The sequence below is a fragment of the Miniopterus natalensis genome, chromosome 2, assembly GCF_054644295.1.
Source record: "Miniopterus natalensis isolate mMinNat1 chromosome 2, mMinNat1.hap1, whole genome shotgun sequence".
Taxonomy (NCBI): Eukaryota; Metazoa; Chordata; class Mammalia; order Chiroptera; family Miniopteridae; genus Miniopterus; species Miniopterus natalensis.
Window position 1 is genome coordinate 140111948 of NC_142082.1, and position 27414 is coordinate 140139361.

Consider the following 27414-nt stretch of genomic DNA (forward strand, 5'->3'; position numbering starts at 1 on the left):
CTCTTCCCTACACCTGCTTGGTTAGCATGTAGGCAATATATTTAGCACCTAAGGAATGCCAGGCATTGTCATATAGGGAAGAACTAGATTTAAGTCCTCCCTTTATCATTTCCTGGCTGTGTAATTTTAGGTAAGTGACCCAAATATTTTTAAGCCACAGTTTCCTCCTCTGAAAAACTGGGGCAAAAGTCCCTACCTCACAAGGTTCCTGTAAGCACAAAATGAGGTAGTCCAGGTAAAAGCACGTGGGCCAGGGCCCAGTCCATGAGGGGAGCTCAATAAATAATTAAGTTCCTTCCCTTTTTAGTAGGATATAACAGAAGGTAAGTGCTTTGAGAGTTCCTCTTTGTTAGGGTCCTGCTGGGGATTAACTATTAATTCTTCCTCTCCCCTGTGTCCAAAGATCATGTTAGAAAAAAGATCACAATCTCAGACCAAGGCCGTGGGCTCAGTGTCTCTCCACCTCTATTCCCCTCCCCCCCCACCCCCCCCCCTCCCTGGTGGGTAGCTGGGTGAGGCTTCAGGGCTTGAAGGCTCTGCCAATGCTGCCTCCTTCCAAGTGCAGCGGGAAGGACCGAAGGTAGTCTACAGGAAAGGAGAACTGCTGGGGGGGGGGGCTTTAAAGGGGGGAGAGAGAAGGGTCAGGGGCTCCAGAAATGTGAGGTGGACACAGAGACATAGACCAGAGACCCCCAAGCTTTATTAACACCCCAAGCCAACAGCAACAATCTTTCCATGTGTGATGCCCAGGGATGAGGGGGACAATAGGGCAGGGCCTGAAGGTGGAATGTGGGACTCAGGGCCCTTGAGTTACTTATTACTCAACAAATGACCCAATATGACAGCCCCATGCTCCTGCCAACAGCCCTGAGGGTCCCCATCCAGCCTTAGCCGCTGCTCCCGGTGGAGCAAGAGGAGCCTCCATTGCTGTCCGAGGATGCTGGCAGGGGCTGGCCCATCCGATCCACACACCAGCAGGGACCTCGGCGCTGCCCCTGTGAGGAGCGGCACTGGGGAGAGAGGCAAACAGATCAGAGGTGAGGCCGAGGCTCCAACAGGAGAGATGGGAGGGGTCCCATGGGTTGGGGAGGGGCTCCAGGCCCCTGAGTCTGAGTATGCAGAAACACCTGAGTTCTCAGGACCTCGAGTCCTGCTGAGTTCCCTTCCCTCGCTTCTCTCCTCCACCCACAAAACTGTGCCCATTCTTCTAGGCAGAACAGTAGTTCTCGAAGGGTGGTTCCCAAACCAACAGCATCAGCATCATCAGGAAAGGAGTTAGAAATGCAAATTCTCAGGCTCTGCAGGTGGGGCTCAACCACCTCTAGGTGACTGACACCTCACGTTCGTGTGCCTGTGGGTGAGGTATTCTTTAGGCAGTCTAACTCCTCTACTACAGTGTGTGGTTGGTTATTTGCGTGGGCCCAGAAGTTGGGAGATCCTTAAAGGCAGGGACAGTGTCTTATTTATGCAACTGTGTAAACCCTCCCCTTCCTGGTAGGGGCCTTGTACTGAGGGATGGAGGAGAGCAGAGTGGCCTCACCTGCCGTTTCCGGTAGAAGCCCCTTTGGTCACAATTAGGCACATAGAGGGTGTGAGATCCCCGGAAGACTTCGGTCTGGAGTTGCTGTAGTACTGAGTCCAGATGTCTGCGGCATGGGCCCTGGGGGAAGGGAGAGCAAGCAGCTTAAAACTATTCCAGCTGAGCTCCACTGCACAGTCCCCTGGCCCCACCAGCCAGGCTCCCTGGGCTAACATGGGAGACCTTTCTGAGCCCAAGGAAGCAGTCTCGGATGGACATCTCCAGGGCTCCCCACCCATCCTGCTCCCTGCCAGCCCCAAACGCACCATCTCGGTGTCTTGGACACCCCCAGGATTGGGCCTGGCAGGAGTGGTAGAGCTCCCCAGGTTCCTTTGTTGGTCTCTGCGGTTCATGTCCTGTTGGCGAGTGGTCCCCACTTGGGGTTTACTCTCCTTAGGATTCTCCCCTAGAGTCACAAGAAGATGGGGAAAGAAGAGGCCGGAAATCAGCCAGATGTCAAAGACCAGAACCAAGTGGAAAGAGCCTTGCTCACTCCTACCCACTGAAGTGGGAGGAAGAGAGGGGCTTTTGGAGCAGTAGAAGTGGGGGGGGGGGGCGTTAGAATCTGGCTCCACCCTTACCTTCTCCTGGCCTCAGCTTCTTTCTCTGGCAAATGGTATTATTACCTTTCCTAACAACATCCCCCGACTAGTTTTAAGGCTTAGAAGAGAGGAGCACTTTGGAAAGCAAAAATCGTGAACAAATCCAAATTCAATAGTTGCCCCTTATCTGTGGTTTCACTTTCTGTGAAATGTTAAATAAAAAATTCCAGAAATAAACAATTCATAAGTTTTAAATTATGAATAGTGTGATGAAATCTCTCACTATCCTGCTCCTTCCTTCCTGGGACATGAATCATCCAAGGGCCCAGTGTCTCCTCTCTGTACATGCTCCCCATTCATTAGTCACTTATTAGCCTTCTCTGTTATCAGATGGACAGTCATGGTATCGTGTTCAAGTCACCCTTATTTTACTTAGTAATGGCCCCAAAGTGCAAGAGTCGTGATGCTGGCAATTTGGATATGGAAAAGAAGCCCAAAAGTGCTGCCTTTAAGTGAAAGTTCCCAATTTAATAAGGAAAGAATAAAAATTGTATGCTGAGGTTGCTAAGATCTACAGTAAAACGAATCTTCTTTCCATGAAATTATGCAGAGGGAAAAAGAAATTAATGCTAGTTTTGCTGTTGCACATCAAACTAGAAAAGTTATGGCCACAGTTAAGTGCTTAGATGGAGAAGACATTAAGTTTGTGGGCAGAAGACACAAACAGGTAAAGTGTTCCAATTGACAGCAGTATGTTGCAACAAAAAACAGTGACCCTAGATGAAGACTTCAGCAAGGGATCCCTTGAAATGAGTGACACCAATACATTTACTGCAAGTAAGGGATGGTTACATACTCAGGAATAGGTTTGGACTGAAAAATATAAAAGTTATTGGAGAGGTTGCATCTGCTGGTGTAGAAGCTGCTGCCACATTCCCAGCAGAGTTAAAGTTGATTAGAGTTTGGTATTATCTTCAGTTTCAGTCATCCACTGGGGGTCTTGGAACATAGTCTCCAGCGGATAAGGGAGACTACATTGGGAGGCCTTGGTCTTGGGCTGAGAAAGACCTGGCTGTTCCACAAGAGGCCAGCAGGGGGTGCACCAAGTCAGGGAGATGGGGCAGAAGAGCAATGGATATGGGAGGGGTCAGCAGCAAGGAAAAGGAACGAATGTCCCTGCTGTGACTCAGCCCACCTCTTCCAGGCTTGAGAAGTGGTTACTTTTGGGACAGTAAGGGCCTTTCCTTCTGGTCCCCTGTGGCTCAGCCCAGATCAACCCGAGTGGTCCCAGGAGAATGTGAGAGTCTGTCCTTAACCAAGATGGGCAGAGTGCAGGTTGCAAAAGTGTGGGAATGAGGGGCGTCCAACCTGCAGGTGGCTCCTGGCTCTGGGGAAATTTCACATATGGTGTCTGGGGGATCTGGGGCGAGCTCAGGATGGAACCAGATGAGGAAATAAGTCAGGGTATCATAGCATCAGGGTGAGGAAAAGGCAGAAAGGCGAGCATGAATTGCTTGGAATCCACCTACCTGTAAAATTAGATACTATGACCCCTGAAGATTGTCTCTCCCTCTCAGTGCCCAAAGCAAGCTCTGCTTGGGCTCCCAACCCTGAAACATAGTGCCCTCATCTGCCTACGACTTAAAAGTGGAGCCACTTCATCTGCGGTCTGGAGTCTGATATTCCTTCCTCCACACCCCTCAGCCCTTGCCCCTCATTTCCTCCGTTTAACACCCTATCGTGACTATGCTCCTACTGCCCCCTCTGACCTACCTGGACTACCCCTGTTAGGAGGATCCCTAGCAGCCTGGATGCTTGCACCTGGGATTGAAAGGAGCTCCATGTTAATTTCCCATCCCTTCCCATGGAGGAAACCAGGAGCTCAGATACCCCTGGGGTGGCAGATGTTTGCATTTCCTGCCCTCCCCGTCTCCCTGCTGTCCCCCATCTTTCAGGTTCTGACTTACTTCTGTCCCACCCACCCACTGACTCAGCCTTCTCTTCTCCACTCTGGGGTAGGGTGGGTGGCAGCTTTAAATCATAACCCTGATTTGGCAGATTCCTTCTTTTCTCACCTCTAGTCCCCACCACCAGGACCCCCAGCACCTACCCTCTGACCCTGGCGTAGTCTGAATCAACTCTGGATTGAGGTCATCTTCTGTTCTAGACCTCATGTTCATGCCTTGGACACCCCAGTATTAAAAGGAGAGGAGGAGATATTTCTCAGTGTGTGCAGGACTTGGGAGTCTGGTGTTCCATTCTCTCTTTCTCCAAGTGGAAGCTGAGAACCTCTGGGTCCCTTCTCCAATTTGGGGGTCTAGGACTGAAGGAACTGGGCTGCTGTGGCATATGGCATGGCCATAAACCCCTCCATCTCCCCATCTCTTTTTCCTCAAGAGAAAGTAATAGAGGAGAGCAAAAAAAAAAAAAAAAAAAGTTGAGAGCTCAGACACCTCCCTGCCTTATCTCCAGGGCCCCTAGCTGCACCCCAGCCATCTGGCTGCCTCCCCACTTGCCCCTTACCCCTCTATCGTGCCCCCCCCAGTGTTGAGGGGGTGTAGAAGCGTCAGTGGCAGGACCCAGCGGCTTGTGGGGTTGCCCGCGCCCACCTCTCCAGGACCCTGCCCGCAGAGAAGCGGGTCTCCCGTGGGCGGGGCGGGGCGGGGCGCGGACTCACCCTTGGGCGCGCGCGCGGGGCGGCAGCGGCCCCGGCCCAGCAGCAGCGCCCGCAGGGGCGTCTGGTTTTCCTCCGGCGGCTGGCACTGCAGTCCCGGGGCGCAGTTAGGGGTGTAGACCCCGCACTGCTGCCCCTCCCTCCTGAGGCAGCCCCCAGCTTCTGCACAGCTCTCCGCCGGCAGCCCCGCGCCCTCCTCTTCAGTGCAGCCCCCCGGGCACCCGGCTGGGTGCCGCACCGAGGCGCCTCCCGGGCGCGCGGAGAGCAGCAGGGGGAGCAGCAGCAGGGGCGGCAGCAGCCTGTGGGGGGACATGGTCAGGAGGTCTGCGGGGTCCACTCCTCCAGAGCAGTCGTAGCGCAGCAGCTGCCTGCCGCCTCCCCACGGTCTTAAATAGCCGCGGGTCAGGGGCCCGGCCCTTTAAGAGCCAGGTGAAGGGAGGGGGGTGGGGGGAGAAGGCAGAGGCTTTCACTAAACTGGGTGGGACTGGAGAGCCCCCCCCCCCCCCGTCCTCCCCACTCTTCCTCCCCGCTCCCTTCCCAGTTTCTGTTCACTTCCCAAATTACTCAGATTTTTCTTGCTTTGTTCCCGGGAATCTGGCCGGGAATTTGGAAGAGGGACAGTTGGCTGGAGGGCCTGGAGGATGGGGAGGGAGGGCGAGGAGGAGGGGACTGCAGTTGGGATGAAGGGAAAACCTGAAATCCAGTTTTTGTGGAGGTGCAGGGGGTGCTGGGCATGCAGGGACTCCGGTGGGGAGTGAGAAGATTGGGTCTAAAAGTGTACGGAGAAGGGATGGTGTGTGGGGGTCAGGAGAGGGATGGGGTGAATGAAAAGAAAAAAAGCTGAGTTGATGGTTAAGCACTGACTGCTGGTGGGAGGAAGTCTGTCAAGGACAAGGAGAGGAAGAGAGGCACTGAGGAAGGGGCAAGAGACACTCTCCCTGCAATGCAATCTGGGGGAAACAGGTGTCAGGGGGGCCATCCTGGGCTAAGATGATAGGAGGGGCTTGGGGGCAAGGAGTGAGGTAGGGAGGCTCACCTTGAACAAACTGTTGGAAACTCTAATATTGTGGTGGGGCCAGGGGAGTCTGGAAGTATTGTAGAGGGGCCAGCGTGGGAGGGTGAGAACTAGCTGAACACCTGGGGGGGGGGGGGGGGGATTGGCCATTTGAAATTGGGAGGAGGCTGGGCAAGAGTTATAGGAGCCCATATTCTGGGTGCTCTTGGGAACAGTGACCAGAGAGTAAGGACACCCCCCCACACACCACCCTCCCTCCCCTCATTCAAGTCAGCCTATCCTCCTTTCCTCTCCTTTCCCAGAACCTGTCCCCCACTCCTTCCCCACCCAGTATCAACCAGCGGGTTATCTGGACTCTCAGGCTGTGCTATATGCCTAGGGGTGTCTCCTCACCCTACCCCTGCCCTTACCCAGGCCCTGCCCATTCCTAGCACTCCTAGCCCAGCCTTCCTTCCTAGAGGGAGGAAGAAGGACCGTTTCCTTCAGCAACCCACACCCTCCTGGCTCTGGGTTATGCAACAGCCGGCTCATTCTTTCCTAAAACAAGGGCTCTGGGCAGTGACTAAGTTTAAATTCTGGGCCTCCAAGCAAGAATGTCAGGGCTTCCCGAACTTTTAGGTGAATATAAAATATAAAAGAACCTCGCTCCCAGCACTGGCCTCCAGGCCTACCCTGGGACCCTAGAATCCACATTTGGGGAGTAGGGTCTTCCAGCAGCCCTGAGACACTGATACAGATTGGACAGGTAGGGTGGAGGGGGTTTGGGGGAGTGGGAGGAGGCAGTTCTCCTCCACTCTGCAGAGGTTCTGTGACCTCCTGCCCCAGGCTCTGACCCCAGGGTGCAGAGATCTGTCTTGTCCCCACACCCACATCACTTTATTTGGCTCTGCACATGGTTCTGGCAAGGGCTTTTCTCTTTGGCTCCAGCTCCTTGCTCCTGAATAAGACACAAAGGCCTGTGGGAAGTTGGGATGGGGACGAGATGGCTGCGCTCCCTGCAGGATCCCAGCGTGGTTTTTAAAATTGTTTGTGCTCCTCCTTTGTGGGTTATATTGCAGAAAAGCCCAATAATCTGCTAGCCTCTCAGATCCATCACTCTCCTCAATATTCCCTTCTTAAGCTCCCCTTTACCCCCTTCCACGTTGCTGCCACCACCACCACCCCTACAGATTTCCTCTGTTTAATGCTCCCACCTGCCTAGCTAGGTCCCTCCCTGCTGTCTAAATTGGGTTGCACAATTCAGTATCAACTACCACCCAGCACTGCACTTCTCCTTCCCCACCCCTCCAGCATGGAAGTCCAGAGCTGTATGCTGTCAGTGCTGGGATCTAACCAGGCTCTTTCTTGCAGACTGAGGCTCATATATTTTGCTTTTCTTCCCTTTGGGATGCCCTCCACCTCAGCATCCAGAGCAGGGATTTGAAGTACACAGTAGGCACTCAGGATGGAGTATGGGCCAAGGTGCAAACCCCTGGGAATCTGTCTGGCCTCTGCGTGAGAGGAATTTGCTGAAAGCTTCTGCCAGGGCTGTGAAAAGGCTAGACAGCTTAGACTGTTACTTAGGCTTTTCCATAAATAAACTCTGCCTGGACTTCCTCCTTCTCTTGCATGTTATAGTCTGTCCTCCTGATCCCTTATGTTCTGTATCTCTCACACCCAGCCCCTCCTTCCAAATCCATGGCAGCTCCAGGTGCTGACTTCCTTTTGAGAACAAGACTATAAAGGAGGGGGCCTGCTTGCTTGGACCCTTTTGATCTTGAGTCTGAGGGAAGACAAGTAGTGGCATCGTCCATAGACAAAAACACCCAGAGAAGAGTATCAATGACCACATCATGACATGGACTAAGTCTGGTGTGGGCCTGATGGGAACTGTTGTGATAACCTCAGCTGGGCTCCAGCCTCTGTTTCTGCCATCTGTTCCACATACAGCCTCCCAATTTGTCCTGCTGAGGCACAGTCCTGCTTGTGTGACTCTCAAAGGCCTTTGGTGGTATTCCATGCCACTCCCCAATCCATGCTCCTCCCCCTCAACCTGTGGTTCCATCTGGCATTCATGGCCCTGTGGACAATGACCTTGGAAGCACATCTGCTCATCAGCTGGTTAGATCACCTTCCCTAGAACCCCTGGCAGTTTCCCATCTCTGGGCCTGAACTGAGGTAAGGGGAAGTGAAGGTGTAGCGTAACTGGTGCTCAGATGTAATTTCTTCCCTTGGACTCCCAAGCTTTCAGCTCACAAGGATTAAACTCTCCCTACATGCCCCTCACTACAAACCAAATTCTGCCATCTCTTCCTCTACCTGCTCTGCCAGCTGTCTGCCTTTCTCTGAATTCACCCAGATTATTTTGCTACTATCTTACATTTTTAAAAATCTTTTTTGTATGTCTTATTTTTCCAGTTGATGTGAATGCTTTGAGATCAGGGGCCCCACAACTTGTTCATCTCTTTTGAGTCCCCAGTTTCCAGCCCACATAAGGAGTTTGGGATTGATACAAGTAAAGATTAGTGTTTTTGGTGGGAGCAAAGGCAGTTTTGGGGAAGGGAAGTGAGAGGTGAAGGGAGTGCATCCCAACTCTTCTTCTTTTTTTTAATCCTCACTCCAGGATATTTTTTTCCATTGTTTTTTTCAGAGAGTAGAAGGGGGAAAGAGAGAGAGAGAAAGAGAGAGATACACATCAATTGGCACCAGGCCTGACTGGTGCCCCAGATCAAGCCTGCCACCGAGGTATGTGCCCTTGGTTGGAATCAAACACCGGACCCTTCAGTCTGCAGGCTGATGCTCTAACCACTGAGCAAAACCAGCTAGGGTCCCACTTTTCTTAAGGCTCCATCAGTGCCCTGTATTTCTGAGTGAGCCCAGACCACCCCAGGGCCCTCTCACCCCTTCAGCCCCTACTCTCTCTTTTCCTCTTCCTCCCCTTGCTCTCAGAGTTGAGAGGCCCAGGGTGTGTTCATGGTTCAACAGGAGAGGTTGCAGGTTCGATTCTGGTCAGGGCTCATGACTAGGTTGTGGGTTTGATCCCTGGTGGGGACAGTGCAGGAGGCAGCCAATCGAAGTTTTGCTCTCATATTGATGTTTCTCTCTCTCTCCCTCCCTCTTTCTCTAAAATCAATAGGAACATAGTCCTCTGATGAGGATTTAAAAAACCCACAAAAAACAACAAAATTGGAGGACTTATATTACCTGATCTCAAGACTTATTATAAAGCTATAGTAATCAAAACATAAAGATAGAGAAACAGACCAGTTGAACAGAATAGAAATCTAGAAATAGGCTCATACATATATGGTCAATTTATTATTTTTTCTTTCCTTACATCTTTTTTTTTTTTACTTGATCAGTTGATTTTGACAAAGGTGTAAAGGCAATTCAGTAGGGAAAGGATACTCTTTTTAACAAATGTTGCTGGAACAATTGGATATCCATATGGAAAAAAAAAAAAATGAACTTTGACCCATATCTCACACAATATACAAAAGTTCACTCAAAATGAATCATACATCTCAATACAGTTGTTAATACATAATTATCCTCAATCTAATAATGAGCAAATATCAGATAAAATGAAACTGAGGGACATTATACCAAATAATTGGCATGTACTCTTCAGGAAAGATGGAATTACTGTCCCAGATTGAGGAGACTAAGAAGACATGACAAGTAAATGTAATGTGGGATCCTGGATTAGATTCTGTACAAAAAAAGAGACATGAGTAGAATAATTGGTGATATTTGAAAAAGGTCTGTAAATTACTTAACAGTATTGCACCAATGTTAATATTCTGGTTCCAATGATTGTACTATGGTTTTGTAAGAGGGAAACATTAGAGGAAATTGGGTGAAAGGCATATGGAATTCATGTACTATTTTTGCAAATATAAAATTGTTTCAAAAAAAAATAATTCAATGAATTATGACTTACATGCCATAAAACTTCTAGAAGAAAACATAGGAGGCTATCTTTATGACCTTGGACTAAGCAAAGATTTCTTAAACAGAACACCAAAAACATGATTCATAAGTTAAACCTTGATAAATTAGACATCTTTATGATTAAGAACTGCTCTTTGAAAGACACTATTAATAGAATGAGAAGACAAGCCACAGATTGGAAGAAAATATTTGTAAATTATATACCTAATAAAGGTTTTGAATCTAGAATATATAAAGAACTTTCAAAATGCAATATTAAGGAAAAAAAAATAGCATGATTTTTAAAAATATGTTTTTATTTATTTTTAGAGAGGAAGAGAGAGGGATAGAGAGATAGAAACATTGATGAGAGAGAAACATCATGGATTGGCTGCTTCCTGCATGCCCCTTACTGGGGATTGAGCCCAAAACCCTGGCATGTGCCCCGACCAGGAATCAAACTGGTGACCTCTTGGTGCTTGGGTTCACACTCAAACCACTAGGCAACACAGGCCAGGCTTTTTTTTTTTTTTTTTTAAATAAAAATAACTCAGTTTTTTAAATGGGCAAATGACTTGAACAGACACTTCACCAAAGAAGGTATATGGATGGTAAATAAGCATGTGAAAAGATGCTCAATATCATCAATCATTATGGAAATACAAATTGAAACCACAACAAAATACCACTATATACCTATTAGGATGGCTACAATTTAAAAGAATGACAGACAATAAATGACACTGAAAAAATAAAAAATAAAAATAAATAAAAGTGCTGGGGAGGATGTGGAATAACTGGAACATTCATTCACTGATGATAGAAATTTAAAATGATACAACTACTTTGGAAATCAGTTTGCCAGTTTCTCAAAACATTAAGTACACTTCTACCTTGTGATCCAGCCACTCACTCCTAAATATTTATTCAAGAGAAAATGAAATATATGACCATACAAACATTTGTGCATGAATATTCATAGCAGCCTTATTTATAATATTGCCCCAAACTGGAAACAACCAAATGTCCATCAACAAGTGAATGATAAGTTGTGGTATATCCATACGATAGCATACTACTCAGCAATAAAAAAGAATGAATTACTCATACATGCAATATCATGGATAAATGTCAAAATAATTATGCTGAATTAAAGAAGCTAGACCACCCCCCAGGAGCATATCCTGTATGATTTCACTTACATAAAATTATAGAAAATGCAAACTAAACTAGTGATAAAAGCAGATTAGTGGTTTTCTGGGGATAAAAAGGAGGGATTATAAAGGAGCGTGAGTACACTTTTGGGAGTGATGGTATGTTCATTATCTAGATTGTGGTGATATTTTCATGGGTGTATACAAAACTTATCAAACTGGATATCTTAAATATGTATGACCTATGATATGTCAATTATACCTCAATAAAGCTGTTTAATTAAATATATTTAGATATCAAGCACAATTTATCAATTAGGTTCTGAGAATGCCAACAGATTGAGGATTCACCAAAAAGGCCAGCCCCACCCTTGGAACCTGAAGATGAGGAAATCCGGAGTAGAATCGCCAACCATCAATAACACTTCAGACACACCTTCTTCTGTCATCTCTCTCTGTCTCAGGCCCTAGGCAGCTAACTAGTCTCCAGAGGGAGCCAGGAGACCCAGTGTGGCATGGACGAGATTCTGGGAGCTGCCCTGGCTGGTCACTTTCTGTCTTTGGGAAGAGCTGAGTTGACACCTGAAATATTTTCATAGCTCAGGAAGAGGGGGTGGAATAGAAGAAATGAAGGAAACAGAAGGAGCTGGAGACAAGTTAGGGAGAGTTAACTGTCCAGAACTACGTAACCCAGGGGCTGGGAGGGAACTAAGAGAACACATGCTTCAATAATTCTTTTTTGATAAGAATACCAAGATCTTGACCTTTCAGTCACAGAACTGGGGCTCTAACCTAGGTTTCTCAATTTCTCATCTACACCTAATTCCATCACCTATTTCTAGGATGCCAGTGGTCGCTGTTTATTGTGTAAGAGATGATGGCTTCCGTTTGATTCAACATTTGTGGAGTACCTATTTATGATAAGAATAGGATAAATCCCAGAGTCTGAATTAACTCACAGGCTAGCAGAGACAGGTCTACATACAGAGGTGACTTTTTATAATAAAAGTATGATTGCAATAAGTGCTATAAATGAGGTGCAAACTACATCGTATGAGTATACAGAGGGGGGGAAACTTTCCTATTTGGAAAAAGGATCCGGTGATGGGAGGAAATCAAGGAAGTCCTCCCCAGAATGGCAATAACACCCTTCAGTAGGTATTCAATAAATGTTTGCATCCTTCTTCCCTTCAGACTATGACTCAAACCTAACTTTCTTAAGTCACAGCAAACCCCTTTGTTCCTGAACAGTTTCACGCCACTGTGCTTTTTGCATTGGAAATTCTCTCTTGGAATGGAATGTCCCAGAGTGAGCGAAAGGTTACAAGAAATGGAGCTTGTAAGAATATAACGCACGATAATAGCACAGCTCAGGAGAATATAAAGCATATGGTTACATTAAGCTCACAAACTATGGAGGCCGGTTTCAGGCTCTTCATTTGCAAAAAAGAGATAGTAATAAGGCTCATTTCATAAGGTTGTTGAGTGTATTAAAATGACATCGCCGCAAAGCTTTGAGCATCACGTCTCGCACAGACCAGGCTCAGGAAACACGAGCAGTATTTGTCGGTGTGCTTCTACCTTCCCCAACCGCCCCACCCAGCGCCGGAGCCACCCCTGCACCGCCCCGTCAGCACCCAGCCCGCCCAGCGCGCCGGGCGTGCCGCCACGTCGCCGCCTCCCACCCTCCCGACACCCGGGTTTACCAAACCCGACCCAGCGCTAGGTACCCGGTTCACCGGGCCGCGCCCTACTCTGCCTGCGTCCTCCTATTGGCTCTTTCAGGTGCCTGTCGTCCTAGATCTTTTTGGATTGGCTGGGCATGGTGGTGGGAGGCGGGCCCTGGGGAGCGTAGGTAGGGCGGGGACCCGGATGTGTGTGGTGGCGGCGGCTGAAGAGCTAGAGTGCAAGCTGAGAGGCCTATGGATGAGGAGGACGCGGCGGCCCCGGTAGGCGGGGATCGGGGGCGGGGTCCCAGGGATCTCAGGTCTCCCCGGGGCCTGAGGCGGGAGGCGGGAGGAGGGAGGCTGGGGTCTTGGGCGAGGGCTCCGGGGTCGTGGGCGGCGCCTTGCGCTCTAGCCTCAGGGCTTACCCCGTCTGGACCCTCGGCCCGGTGCCCGGCTTGGGGAGACTGGGCGTAGTCACACAGACAGGCTGGCCGCGTTGCCCCCGGGTCTCTTCTGAGTGACCAGGCCGGGCCCGGCGTGGAGGCGGGGGCTGGTGCGGCGGTCACTCACCGGTACCCTGGCTGTGGGGTTCTGGGGAAGCAGATGCCCCTAGGTCCCGGGCGCTGGCATCTACCTCGGATGGAGCCCTGACCGAGTGAGGGCAGTGGAACGGCTGCCCCGCAGGTGCTTACCCTTCTAGGCCACGTGGTGGCTTGTAGCTGCTGCAAAAGGGTCTAATGCGTGCCTTGGGATTGAATTCAGCCCAGCTCAGCCTTACTAAGCACCTACTGTGTGCAAAGCACTGTCAGGCCTTGATGGAACCCCTGTCTCAGGGTTTGGGGGATAGGAAAAGTACCTCACCTTTTTCTCACTTTCACCTCCTAGGAGGAAAAAATTCATTCATTCATTTATTCGTATGTTAGCACCATTAGTGATTCAAATACCCAGATCATTCTTCTCTTCATTTCACTGCTGCCATTTTAGGGGATTCCATCTCTCATCTGAATTGGTGCCACAACCTCGTAATTAATTGTTCGCCACTCTCACTCCTCTTTTGCTCAGTTCTCCAACAACAGCATAATGATCTTTAAGACCTGACAAACTTTTAAGTTTGTATCATTTCCTTGCTTAAAACCCTCCACAGGTTTCCCATCACACTTGGAATAAAATTCAAACTCCTCACTATGGTCTATAGGGCCATCATCTGGCCCCTGCCTTCTTCTTGTCCTCTTCTTGTATTGTCTCTCATATTCCTTATACACCAGCCACCCTGACCTTTTATTTCTCTACCATGCCAGCTCCCTTCTATCCCAGGACTTGTGTCCTCGCTGTCCCCTGGGCTTGGAATGCTCTTTCTTGGACTCTTCACACGCCTGACTCCTTCTCATCTCAACTCTAATGTGACCTTCTCAGAGAGACGCCTTCTTTAGATAGAGGTCACCCCATATTCTTTATCACCTCACTTTGCTTTTTCCTCCACTGTCTAACATGGTTATGTCTGTTTTTTGTCTGGCATGCCTCCTTAACACTAGAATGGAAGCCCTGTTAGAACAGGAATCCCATCTATCTCGTTCACAGCATGTCTCTAGCACCTACAACAGTAAATGTTGAACGAAAGAATGAGGATGGAGATTGTTGAGGTCAATCTGGGCAACTGATCAGTGCGCTCACCACATTTCTGGTAAAGCAGGCTGATGCTCTGCTAAGGGCCCTGCTTCCTCCTCAATCCCTTTCTCCCCACCGGCAGGTTTGTTCTCATGAACAAGATGGATGACCTCAATCTGCACTACCGGTTTCTGAACTGGCGCAGGCGAATTCGGGAGATTCGGGAGGTCCGGGCTTTCCGGTATCAGGAGAGGTTCAAGCACATTCTTGTAGATGGAGACACTTTGAGGTGAGTTGAGGGCAGTTTTCCATATTTTCCTTCTTGTGTCAGATCTTAGAGATGAAAACAAGCTTTTTTAGAGGCAGAGGACTGTCTACACTGCACTGGGAGGGGAATGCTGTTGACCGTGAAGGCCTTTCTGAGTGGAGCAGTGTGTGCTGCTTCCTTTTGCACTCCCTTCTGCCTGTGTCCCTGGGTCACTATCCTGGTCTGCATTGGAAGCAGTCCTGTGAGAGACAGGGGGGTCTCAGGAGTTGCCCAAGTGCATGTTGAGAAGACTCCAGTGGGTCTCCTTCTGGCTGTGTCTCAGGGGTTGCCTTAGGTGAAGAATGGCCATTTCAAAGACAGTGGATTTCCTGTTTGGGGAAGGACAGTTATGTAGTGCATCCTGCTCACCACCTTACAACCCTTTGGATTGTGTGTTTGTGTTTATTTTCTCCCTCTTTTCTGGCTTGTACCCCTTCCCTGACTCCTTCTGAGCCTAACTCTCTCACAGAGTTGTCACTGAAGGGGGGAAGGAAGTAGTGCTATTTAGCCTGGAAACAAGAAAGCTGAGGAGTGGGGACTGAATAACTGTCTTCCAATCTACGAAGGGCTTTGGTACAGAGGATGGAGACCAGCCGTTCTCCAGCTCCACTGAGGACAGAGCCAGAGGAAAAGGGCCGAAGCTGCAGCATGAGGGATTGAGGTTAGACAGGGTTGTGAGACCCCTAATAGGCAACTAAGGGAGGCTCTGTTTTCTTTTCCCCCTGGAAATGAAGAAACCAGGCTTGCATTGGTCTGGCATGGGTTGGACCCTGATTGGAGGCAGCGGGAGGAGTGGGTAACCTTAAGTATCTTGTTATGGTGTCTGTGCAGATGTCCTAAAGTGTGGCCTAATGGATTCTCCTCTGTGCTGGCCTTCACAGGGTGGGGGCTGGAGATGAGGCCCTTCCCCCAACTCTTGGGCTAGGCTGCTAATGGAACCTCCCACTCATTTCTCCTTCAGTTACCATGGAAACTCCGGTGAAGTTGGCTGCTATGTGGCTTCTCGACCCCTGACCAAGGACAGCAATTATTTTGAGGTGAGCAGAGCAGGGGGTGAGATCATTAAGCTCGAAGGACCTTTTTTTACTAGATTCACAGCCTGGACCTTTAAATTTTCCACCAGGGCTGTCCTGTTGGCTTGTTGGCTGGGAAAAGGCCACAGGATAGCATGATGCCTAATCTGAGAGATAGGTGCCCTGAAGTCCTGTTATGTTGTCCCTTCTGCTCTTCTGCCCCTCATCTAAGTAGACTTTGACCCATATCCCAGACTTTGATCCATGTCCTTTCCCACCCCTTAACCCAAGCCCAGCATCTACTTAATCTCCTATCCATTAATTGGAAATTATTTTCTAAGTAATCACGGTGAAGTAGGCTCCCACTCTCCCAGTTCTCCCTCTGAGTGTCCTGTCTTTTTCGCTGATTCCCATGTCTGTTGTCTCTTTGAGCCTTAGCCCCCTTTGATGTCTAACCCCACTTTCTCAAACCCCTAGCAGTTCCCATTTCCCATATGTGCTAACGGCCCTCTTCTCCCTCCAGGTGTCTATTGTGGACAGTGGTGTCCGAGGTACCATTGCCGTGGGGCTGGTCCCTCAGTACTACAGCTTGGATCACCAGCCTGGCTGGTTGCCTGACTCTGTAGCCTATCATGCTGATGATGGCAAGTGAGTTGCCTTCTGTGGAACCTGACCTCCTTCCTATGGATTCTGGAATCTTAGATATAAAGGACTGTTTCAGAGTAGCTTTTGCCATTCCTTCACCTTTCTTGGGATATTTTCATAGACTTTTCTGATCAGGACAGGAAGGTGGCCTAACGGCTACCCTTGGAGGTTTGCAGACTTAGAGGGAAGGGTGGAAGTCATGCTAGGACATAGGTATATACTGTCAGAGAATGACTGGGAGCAGCAACATGAGGCCTCAGCTATTGGTACTGGGGAGAAGTTGGGAGGCTCAGCTCAGGTCCTGTGTCTGTGCTACTCTGTCCACAGGCTGTACAATGGCCGAGCCAAGGGCCGCCAGTTTGGGTCAAAGTGCAACTCCGGGGACCGGATTGGCTGTGGTATTGAGCCTGTGTCCTTTGATGTGCAGACTGCTCAGATCTTCTTCACCAAAAATGGGAAGCGGGTAAGTGGGAAGTCCCAAGTTGGTTTTAAGCAGTTTGGAGCTGTGTAATAATTTGTGGGAGTGATAAGAAAGAGTCTGCTGTCTGGGGCTTGCTCAGGGACATACCCGCTCAGTTCCCATCTTTAGTCCAGCCTCAGGTTCTCCTGAAGTTTCCTGTGGGTAGGAGAAGACACTTCTGCCCAGGGGAAGCTGGGACATTACCCAGATGAAAGTTGCAGAGGGGCAGTTAGTGCAGTAGAAGATGAGCAGAAATTGGTGGTGGTGGGGGGGGTGGGGGACGGGACAGAATTGGGTGATTTGGGGGGAAGGTTTTGAGCAGGAACAAAGAAGAGAAGATTATGGCCTGGCTGCATAAGCTGGAGATTCTCTTTGGATTTTTGACTTGAATACTTTCGAGGATATGTCCTTTGTGTGTTTTATTTTCCCTGTTTCACTTCTTCCCCTTCCTCTTCAGTAGTGAAGAGATGCAATAAGAGCACATAGCAGAGAGAGCCACCCAGCTTCAGCTCCCACCCTGGGAAAATTGCTTCCTTGGGCCTTGGCTGAGAGGTCCTACTCTCTCAGCAACGGGGCCTCAGCATTTTCCTGCCTCAGTGTACACTCACTCATACCAAACATATTTGGCAGCAAGTTGAGAAACTTGTGTTTGTCTTCTAGCTCTGTGGATACCTTGCTCGGCCAGGAGTACTTAGCAGCTTTAAAAATTTTTTCTATACCTTTGTTTTTCTGTCTGTCAGTGTATATGATAATTATTTTTGCATCATCTCAAATATACCCTGTGAGAATTAGATGAGCTATGGAAAAGTGAGCCAGATGGCAGCTCCCTCCTTCCCCCCACTGCAGGTGGGCTCCACCATCATGCCCATGTCCCCAGATGGGCTGTTCCCAGCAGTGGGCATGCACTCCCTGGGTGAGGAGGTACGGCTGCACCTCAACGCTGAGCTGGGCCGAGAGGATGACAGTGTCATGATGGTGGACAGTTATGAGGACGAATGGGGCCGGCTGCATGATGTCAGAGTCTGTGGAACTGTAAGTAAGGGGCAGTGGGGGTGGGGCAGGGAGGGCTGAGCACAATACCTGTGGGCCACATAAGCATGTCTGAATTGCTTAGAATTGGGGGTGAGAGTTTTGGGAAATGGGAATTTTGGCAGGACAGCCTGGGGTCTTGACATGATTTTTTGATCTGTTTTCTCCTTATTGCTGATTCGCTTTTTTCCCTTCCCCTTCATCTGAGAGCTTTACTCTTGGAACAAGTAGTAGTTCTCCTTTGTCTTCTTTGGTTCCTTCAGCACCTGGTGCCTTCTGCTGCCCTGCACACCTCCCTTAGAGAGGCTAGGACTGATTGGGAGGCAGGATGCCTGGATCCTCCTTTGGGCTTGATCTCAGCTTAGCTGGCCCAAGCTTTCCATTCACAGTACTATGGGGCAGTGTGGTCATAATTCCCACTTATGTGGGAAGGTTCTTTGAGATCTTTTTGAGTAAGTGTCAATGTCAATCTCTTCTGTCTTCCCCTACATTTTATGGAGGATGAGAATAGAGGCACAGGAAGATCAGTGAGAATCCTTGACCCTCCAAAGCTTGCTTTTTTTCCTACATCTTCTTGTCATGCCTGCTTTAGTCTTTCCCTGGATTTTAAGCTTTCTTAGGAAGTATATGGACCTTGAGAGAGGGAAGTTCTTCATATCTATGCTCTGTACCTCATGCAGGGTTGGGAGTGAGTGGATGCTGAGTCAGGGGTCTGGCCCTGGCCTCTAGTGGACTGCTCAGGCCTCCCACTTCGAATTGTCCCTCTGCTGCTCTCTTGCTCCCAGTTCAACCTTTTCTCCACCCCCTGGCCTTCTCACCCCAACCCAGGCTGTTTTCAAATCAGCCTTTGATAACAAAACAGAAGCAGCGGGGGATGGAAGTGGATTATGAGCAAGGCCCCCCTCCCACCCTTCTGGAGTGAGTCAGACTCAGGGAAAATGGCAGAAAGTGTGTGGTCCTGCTGCTTCTGGTACTCTATACCCCCTCCTGACACTAGGGTCCAAGGATTGTAGTGACTATGAGTCAGGAGGCCTCAGGTGCCCACTCCTTGACCCTATCTCTTCCATTTCTTTTCCCCTTCCACCATCATTTTGACAACATCTACAGAGTTGAACTTGGGACTGAGCCAGGGCTATGTTCCAGCTCTCATCCCTGACCTCTCCTCAAGAGTGTTTTTCTGGCATCCTTTCCCTGCCTGGACCTGTCCTCACTCTGCTCCTGGCTCCTCCCAGGCAATCTTTTCTAATTGATGCAGAATCCTGTAGACACTTATAAATAGCCTTCATTCCTCCCTGCCCTCCCCACAATGCCCTCAGGACATGTGCTGAAGAATTTTTTCTTTCTTAGACATAAACCGTTAAGTTTGGCTCTTCTCTCAGACCCTCACTCTAGCTTGTGACAGCTGGCAGGGTAGGCATATGACTCCCTGAGCACTTGTTCCTCTGGGGCAGATTGGGCATGCACCTCCTGAGGGACATGTGCCTCTGTTCTAGTCTTGCCAACTACCCCATCTTTCAAATGAGGGTCACTTACCCAGTTTCTTCCACCTCCTTGGCCTTTCATCTCACTTGTCTCTTGATCTCCTCCCTTTTGTGATCATCCCTGAATTTCTGACCCAATGATCAGAGTTGTGTCAGCCTGGAAGGGCCTAGGAGAATTCATTTGGACGGTGTCTGCGCCTCCTATTTCTGTGTCCAACACAACTGTCCTCTTCCTGTTTTTTTTTTTTATTCCTCTCTGTGGGGAGCCCTTACCTGGTACCTCAGACCTTTGCTGTGCTGAAGCCTATTTGTCCCACCCTGGGTGATGTTCTCAGGAGAGCACCCTTTAGAACCATAAAGGTTTGGGAGAGGCTTTGGTGCCAGCAGTCCAGGGTTTCTTAGTGCAAAGGCTGTGGACATTTTAGGTGAGACGGTTCATTGATGGGCAGGGTGCTTAACACCTCAGCTCCTAGACATAGGATGCTGGTACCCCCTCCCCTAGACATTGGGACAGCTACACATTCCCAAATACCATGTTGTGCTGTTGATGAAAAAACAGTCCCAGGGAAGTGAAGGGACTTGTTCAAATGTCAGAACATGAATTAGTGACAAAACTAAGCCCTGATATTCATTCTTTGATCCCTACCCACTGCCTTTCCACTGTCTAATATGTGCTCTTACCTTCTACCCAAGCCCACTCTCCTGTAGCTAGTCATCTCCCCTCATCCTTTCCCCTTCTCCTAAGATGAATCTCGAGTTCCTGGGCTTCAATTCCCACTTCCCTGGGATTCTCCTGTCTAGTTTCTTCAGCCAAGGCCCTCCTAGGTAAGTTTATTTGGCTGCCTTAGAATTCTTTTACTCCTAGCCCTTTTCCTCAGTTTTGGAGTCTCAATCATCCTTTCTTCTCCCCTTTCACTGGTTCTTTCCATAAAGAAGAGAAAATTCAATTTTTGACCCTTTTTCTCTCTCCAACATTCATTATGAAAAATTTCAAACATACAGAAAACTTGAAAAAATTGTAGTGAACACTCATATACCCACTATCTAGATTCAACAGTTGTTAATTTTTAGTCATGTTTGCTTATAGTTAGACATGGCCCTTCCTTCCTTCCTTCCTTCCTTCCTTCCTTCCTTCCTTCCTTCCTTCCTTCCTTCCTTCCTCCCTTCCTCCCTTCCTCCCTTCCTCCCTTCCTCCCTTCCTCCCTTCCTCCCTTCCTCCCTTCCATTTTTATTGATTTTTAGAGAGAGAGGAAAGGAGAGAGAGAGAGAAAAAAAAACACATCGATGTGAGAGCGAAACATCAATTGGCTGTCTCCTGTATGCCCCCTCTGGGGATTGAGCCCGCAACCCAGGCACATGTTCTGACCGGGAATTGAACCGGCAACCTTTTGGTGCATGGGTGATGCCTAACCAACTGACCCACACCGGCTAAGACCTGTCTCTTTCTTGAGTGGAATTCTTCCCCTGCTTCCTGTGGTCTCAGTTCCCCCTCCTAAAGAGTTCCCCTTCCCAGAACTCTGAGGGTGTTGAGGTGTTGCTGCTGTGTTGCTCAGGGATGGAGGTGTTGCCTGTCATCTCGTCCATGACTCCAGGCCTTGCAAAGTGAGGTAATGAGTGAAGGGTGGGGGGCAGTTGGTAAAGCTTGGGGATTAGACTCATTCTGTCTTTGTTTTCTATTCAGATCTCCTCTGACATCTCCTTAGTGACGGGGCAACAGCTTTGGTACACAAAGTGGGGTGAATGAGGCTTTACCCTCCCAGGGGTCCTTCATGGACCCAACCCTGGAGGAGACCGTGTTGGGGCCTGAGCTGGCTGGTAGGGAGCATGTTCTTGGTTCTTGTTTCAGCTGCTTCTAGGCCCTCAGGGCACTGAGCCTTCCCTTGCTCCTGTCAAGGGGGATTAGGGTTTCTGCTGACAAGAGGAGGAGGGCAGATACCAGAAGGAGAGCAGAGTCTGAGAAGGTGCTACTGGTACAAGGAGAGGGTGGAGTGCAGTAGGCTTTCTGCACTCTGGTCTGCAGCCTCCATTCTGTGGCATTGAGTCTACCTGTTTGGCCTCCTAAGGTTTTGGTTGTGTTTGGAGGGACGAGAGATGGGGGCATGAGAGCCCCAAGGAAAGGGTTCCCCCTACCTCCACCAAAGTTGTAGAGGAACTTTGTTTGAAGAGAAACACTGGAAGGAGATAGGACAGGCAGTGAGTTGGGGTCATCATCTAGGAGGTCATCATCTCTCCTGGAGAAACAGTGCTCAGTTCTGTGAGCCTAAGGGCCCATTCCTGTTGGATGTAAAGGCTGAGATGAAAAATCATTTCCTAATTTGTGATTGGCTTTTCCAGTCTGTTATAGCTTTGAGGTGACTGTTAATATTTAGGGAGCACTGATATGTTGGCATGTTCCAGTATAACCCCCATTTCTGACTTAGGGAAAGGCAGAAATGTGTATTGATCACCTACTGGGTGTCAGGTTCTGTGCTAAGCACTTGAAACTCCCTTCATTTTGTCTTCTCACCCATTTTTGGAGATGCAGATAGTAGTATCCTGATTTTACTGATGAAGAAACTTAGGCTTAAAGAAGTGAAAATCATTTACTCAAGGTTAGTGGCTAGTAAGTAATAGGAGTTAGGATATGAACCCAGGTCTGATTGATTCTCTTTCAAACTAAGAGGCATCTGAGGTATAGATTGAGGGACCAGCATCAAGCTTCTAGCAACTAAGGCTCTAGGGCTAAACCTCCCATCTCCTCTAGGTTCCTAATAGCCGTAGTCTAAGGATGGGAAGAGTGGGTTCAAGCAAGAATCTGTCAGGGAGGCCAAACTTCCCCTCACTCCATCCCTCTAAGTGCTCTGAGAAGGCTCTGGAAGGCTTGGGGGGACATTGCTCAATAGCAGGTGAATGGATCCAAGAGGCAGATGAATTGGGGTGGCTTCCATTCTGAGGGGTGGGTGGTTCCTCTCTTGAAGAGGGCAAATTGTGCAGGGATCTTGTTTCCCAGGCCATTAGTAGTCTGTCTGAACTGATCTATGGAGTGGGAGTGGGTTTTAGAGTCACATGTTAGTGTGGTTCATTTTCCTGGCCTTTTAGCTTAAAGAAGGATCCCCACCCTATCCATGGACGAAACTGCAGTGCTGCCCTTCTCAGGGCTGAGGTACAGGAAATGGTCGGGTGGGTCTTTCCCAAGGATCAGGGTCTGGATCCTCTGTCTCTTGGCTCTTGAAGTGGAGAACACTGTTTCCTACACTGAGGCCAGTTGGATGGAGTGGGTCAAGGGCAGCTGTGGGGTCCCCCACCCAGTTCTGCAATGCTAGGTGGAGAGGGTGGGCTGGGGGCTGCTTGGACTGGATGGGGTGAAAGCTTGTTAGTGTGCATCAAACGACATCCCTTCCCACTTGTGGGGAGAGGTGCAGGGCAGGAACCCAGGCCAAGCAGAGGACACACAGAGGACCATAAACAGAATCCAAATAGTGTGGGTCTTAATTAGTATCCAGAAATTCAGAAGGCAATGCAGGGGACCCCTCTCTAGTGTGATATATGGAGAAGACTGGGCTAGGAGTATAAATAGAAAAGAGCCAGTGTAACCTGAGATGTGTAAGGCCCTGGCTGTAGGAATGAGAGGAGTCAGCCTGGGTGTGGATTTAGGTGGTCTGTACATCTCTGACTTTTACCCTCCCTCCCCTGCTCCCTGCCTCCAGTTCTCTTTGGAGAGGAAGGGAGGATGGACTTGAGGTAGCAGGGCTTTGGGAATCCAGAGCTAAGAAGGGGACCAAGTCCCTTTATTTCCTCTCTGGACAGGGTGCTGAAGACAGAGGCTTTCTTGCTGATGAGGGTGAGCATAATTCCTTTCCTGTTCAGGCAGGTGGTCTTTGGTGGGGTGAGAGGCCAGCGTCCCAAGGCTTGCCAGGGATAAGTGAAGGAGGTCCCCAGGGAATGTGTATTCTTCAGGGCTGGAAGGGTGGGAAGGTAGAAGAAAGTCTTACGGGCAGTTTGGCTAATTAAAAGGGGATTAAGGAATCCCAGGTGATGCCGAAGGTGGGGGAAAGAGGGGATGGGGTTGAGTCATAGGCCGGTTATTACCATGACAACTGATAAATAAATCCTCCCAGGTTGGGGGTTGCTGCCCCAGCATGCCCAGACAGGACCATTGTGGGACTGCAGAGCCCCAAGAGCCCATCAGTCATCTCCCCTCTCCACCCCTCTGCTCCAGCTCGAAAGAGTCACGAGGGGCTGGGAACCAAGGGGCTGGGAATCAGAAAACCTGTCTTAGCTTTGTTCTGCCTACTCCCCTCCCTCACATTAAATGGAGTAGAGCTGGTTCTTCTAAGTTCTGTGGCTACCCTCGGCACCTCCCTGATCCCAGCTATGAACAGTTCTGTTTGAAGCCAAGTGAAACAAAGACCTTAAGAAATTATTTCAGTTCCATCCCAGACCGAATTGGCTTCTGAGCTCATCTTCCCTCCCCCAAACATCTGGAGTTGGCACCTAACCTGTCTCCATTAGCCCCTCTATGAAAGTGGTCAGGTTTCCTCTGAGCCTAGTCCTCACTTCTCCTTTTCTTTTATTCAGGGGCCCTGGGTGTATGTTTCCCGGCAGAGTTATTCAGGGAAGTGATGATGTAACCTAGAGGCCCCTAGTGTGGTTCCCAGCACTCAGCCATCTGGGTTGCTGTGCTGCTCTCCTTGTCTCCCCCCAAATAAGGAGAGGGTCTTTGGCTTACTAGGCAGGCAGGTGCAGCATTCAGCAATGGGCTCAGCCTTCTTCCTCATGCCTCCACCTTCACCTCCTGACCTCATCCCTCGTCTCCCATGCCTTCCTAGAACATTGAGGCCCACATTGCTCCTCTAGGATCCTTTACCTTTTAGCCAGCCTTTTTTGGAACACAGGAAACTGATCCCCAGGCTGCCTTGGAACCAGGTTTCCAGGGCAGGCGTCCTTACCTTCCTCCCCCACTCTTCCCCTACAGCTTCTGGAGTACTTGGGCAAGGGTAAGAGCATCGTTGATGTAGGGCTGGCCCAGGCCCGGCACCCACTGAGCACTCGTAGCCACTACTTCGAGGTGGAGATCGTAGACCCTGGAGAGAAATGCTACATCGCCTTGGGGCTGGCTCGGAAGGTAGACACTAGTGCTGCTTTTTGCCTGTGGAGCTGCTCAGCTTGGCGGCTATTGGGATGGGTCTGGGAGCTCTTGGGAAATCTAGGGGCCAGGCTGCAGAGGGCAGGTCTTAATCTGTGACAGAGCCTGGTGTGTGTCTGCTGTGTAAGGGTACAGATCCCAAGTGACCGAGGACCTGAGAGAGTGTCATGACCATACCACACACACAGAACGCTGGATGGGGGGCAGCTTGCAGCCCTGGCCAGGAAAGCCAAGAATCCTCCTCACCTTCCCTGCTTCCTCTGCAACCTCAAGTGATTGAAGGGGTGGTGAGCAGCTGTCTGAGTTATAACCTATTCCAGAAGACTGAAGGTTCAGATGCTACTGTCTCCTGTCCTCTTTTGTGTGTTGTACCATAGATTTTATTTTTTCTTCTTTGTGCAGGATTATCCCAAGAACAGACACCCTGGCTGGAGCAGAGGGTCTGTGGCTTATCATGCAGGTGAGCGTGGGCTGCCCTGGGGAAGCTGGGGTTGTGGGGGATGTAGAGACTCAGGGACATCCATTTTCCTGACCCCTCTTAAGTGGCCTCTCCTCCAGCATCTGGCTGGAGAGATTTTCCCCTGCTGTCATCTGCTTTCCTTCCAAAGCTGCTTTCTCCTCATCTGTGTTTTTCCTTTAAGCCCTAAAAGCCAGGAGGGAACAGAGCAAGGGCGGGGGATCTGGGCCCAAACTGGACATTCCAGGCCTCTGTGTTGGCTCCCTCTGTGCCCTTCCTGCAGATTCTGCATTTTCTTTTTTTGGTCAGCTTGATTTCTTTGGGGCTTTCTTTAGAAAGGACAAACGGTGAGTTCCTGGTCCCACCTCTCCCTCCAATCCCTGGCCCCTCTCCCCTCTCTGACCAGTTCCCTGTGGAATTTCCCCCTTAGCCCCTGGAGTGGTCCCACATTGTCTCTCTATTTTTTAATCTGGTGCCCTCTTGCCACTTCTGTCTCTGCATCTTTGTTTCACCTATTTTTTTCCCTTCCTCTGGGCCAGAGGGTGGGGTAGGGAAATGTCAAGTTCGAGCAGGGGCTGCTCTGGGGGTGTGGAATGTCAGCACCTCCTTCACTGTGTGTTCTCTCCCCTCCTCCAACAGATGATGGGAAGATCTTCCATGGCAGTGGTGTGGGGGACCCCTTTGGGCCACGCTGTTACAAAGGGGATATTATGGGCTGTGGAATCATGTTCCCCCGGGACTACATTCTGGACAGTGAGGGTGAGTGGGGCCAACCAGGCTGGTGGGGTGGAGGGTGGGGGCAGTACCACAGGAGCTCAGGTTTCCTGGTCTTCTAGGTGACAGTGATGACAGTTGTGACACAGTGATCCTGTCCCCGACTGCCCGAGCCGTACGAAATGTCCGGAATGTCATGTACCTGCACCAGGAAGGGGAAGAGGAAGAGGAGGAAGAGGAAGAGGAAGAAGATGGGGAAGAGATAGAGCAGGAGCATGAGGGCAAGAAGGTGGTGGTGAGTGTGGAGGGTTTGGGGTCGGACTAGAGTTCTTGGGCCTGGGCAAGGGCTGATATTGTTGGGAATAGAAAATGGAGCCAGGGTAGGGAAGAGGGGAAGGCCTGGCGCTGCTGTGGGCCTGTTCCTGTTCTGAGGTATTGGGATCGCTGAGTTCTGGAGACTCTGGCTGGGACACTCTCTTGGGACGCCCTCTTGTGGCCACTTCTTGCATCACCGCAAGTCTCCGCAAGCGATGCTGGGAGTTGGGAATGAGTGGGGTTCAGTCCTGTGTAGCTCCAGCTTCCGCAGAAAAGAGGCCGGAGCTGCCTGCTCTACTCTTCTCCCCACCTTCACCCCCAGGTTTTCTTTACTCGGAATGGCAAGATCATCGGGAAGAAGGATGCTGTTGTACCCTCTGGGGGCTTCTTCCCCACCATTGGAATGCTGAGCTGTGGGGAGAAAGTCAAAGTGGACCTGCACCCCTTGAGTGGCTAGGGGCTTTTCCCACACACCGGCCCCTTTTCCCTCTCCTGCCCCTTTACAGGACCAGGTACCCAATTCCTGACTTCCCTGAGGATTTCTTTACCTGAGGCCCCAAGGGTGATAGTTACTCTGCCCCTACTAGATCTGGCCCCTGCCAAGCCCTTCTGGGCCCATGTTTCTGACCTGGTGCCACCCCTCTCATCATTCCCTGGGCTCAGTCCCTGGTTGGACAGGGGCAGACCCAAAGAATAGGGTGGTTATGTCGGTGGGTCCTTCTTGCTTTGGCCAGTGGGCTCCACGTCCACTTTCCCCACTGGCCCGTGTGAGTGGAGAGGAGTGAACACCGTCTCAGCCGCTGTTTGGGCCTGAGGCTTTGTAGAGTGGAGTAGAGACAGCCCACTCCCTGTTCACCACTGTATTTCTCCTTGCATTTCCTCTTTTTTGTTCCCTGTCTTCATCATGTGAATCAGTTGCTGCTATCATCCCCTCTGGCTGGGCCAGGGGGCTCTCTTGGGTCCTCCCTCCTTCCACTGACTGCTGTCCCAAGAAGACTGCTCTAGAGTCTCGTTTCTCCTGAGAGTTCACCTTCTCCTTCACCACCTGCTTAGGCACCAGAGTTCCACAGAGAATTTGAGTCTCCGGCTCTTCCAGCTGGACACACATAAATGGGTGCCCATTACTTGTTTAATGGTGTGAGAGAGGGACTGTCAGGTGGAGGTGCAGAGACTGAGGCCTTTGTTCCTATTTCCCCCTTGCCATCCTTTGTCTACCAGTGGTACCCTTGTGTTTAGTTCCCTGGGATGCAGGCTGAGACTCCAGAGCATGTCTTCTGTGGTAGACAGGGCAGTGAGTGTCCCAGAGGGCAGCCGGGCCCCTCACTCCCCTTCCTATCCCTGCTTGCTGCCTGGGCCAGTTGTCCATTTTGCTTCAGTGTTTGATTCTAGCACTTACATGTATCTTCCCCCACCAAGCCCTCTTGTCTTCTACCCCCTTGACCTCTGACCCTCTCCCTATACAGTGACTTTTGGGAGGAAGTGGGAGCAGGAGCTGTTGGCCTTGGTTTGCACAGTGCGGATAGGGCTTTGGTGAAAGGGGGTAGCTGTTGTGCTGCTGGGGCCACCCTTTGGGCCCTCCCTTCAGGCCCTGCATTATGATGTATGAAATATATGTACAGACAGAGATGTTTATACAGCCAATAAAGATGGAGTTTCCATATTTATCAGCATGGCCAGGATACAGGAGTCCTTTCCACTACATAAGGGCTGGGGACAGGGC

The 27414-nt window shown here is 49.9% G+C and overlaps 2 protein-coding genes across 2 annotated transcripts; one reads left to right on the forward strand and one right to left on the reverse strand.

The window, feature by feature from the left end:
- Nucleotides 1-549: 549 nt before the first annotated feature.
- On the reverse strand, nt 550-5244 carry IGFBP6 (insulin like growth factor binding protein 6). The gene is made up of 4 exons (XM_087814652.1): nt 4799-5244; nt 1846-1985; nt 1541-1660; nt 550-1010 (listed from the first exon to the last, which is right to left on the reverse strand). Exons 1-4 carry the CDS (start codon nt 5106-5108, stop codon nt 888-890), a joined length of 693 nt encoding a protein of 230 aa, XP_087670778.1. The 5' UTR covers nt 5109-5244; the 3' UTR covers nt 550-887.
- Nucleotides 5245-12748: 7504 nt separating this feature from the next.
- Nucleotides 12749-27364, forward strand: SPRYD3 (SPRY domain containing 3). Its single transcript, XM_016201327.2, has 11 exons — nt 12749-12825; nt 14291-14437; nt 15417-15492; nt 15992-16116; nt 16441-16576; nt 17420-17605; nt 24038-24187; nt 24611-24668; nt 25305-25424; nt 25502-25674; nt 26017-27364. Exons 1-11 carry the CDS (start codon nt 12749-12751, stop codon nt 26149-26151), a joined length of 1383 nt encoding a protein of 460 aa, XP_016056813.2. The 3' UTR covers nt 26152-27364.
- Nucleotides 27365-27414: the final 50 nt, after the last annotated feature.

Bases quoted from the DNA above. Each gene is read 5' to 3' on its own strand.
- IGFBP6 (XM_087814652.1), bottom strand. From the start codon at position 5,108: ATGTCCCCCCACAGGCTGCTGCCGCCCCTGCTGCTGCTCCCCCTGCTG. The intron at 1,986-4,798 runs GTGAGTCCGCGC...TTGTGACTCTAG, and splicing joins CCCCGCGCGCGCGCCCAAGG to GGGAGAATCCTAAGGAGAGT. The intron at 1,661-1,845 runs GTGCGTTTGGGG...CCCTTCCCCCAG, and splicing joins GTGTCCAAGACACCGAGATG to GGCCCATGCCGCAGACATCT.
- SPRYD3 (XM_016201327.2), top strand. From the start codon at position 12,749: ATGTGTGTGGTGGCGGCGGCTGAAGAGCTAGAGTGCAAGCTGAGAGGC. The intron at 24,188-24,610 runs GTAGACACTAGT...TTCTTTGTGCAG, and splicing joins CCTTGGGGCTGGCTCGGAAG to GATTATCCCAAGAACAGACA. The intron at 25,675-26,016 runs GTGAGTGTGGAG...CTTCACCCCCAG, and splicing joins ATGAGGGCAAGAAGGTGGTG to GTTTTCTTTACTCGGAATGG.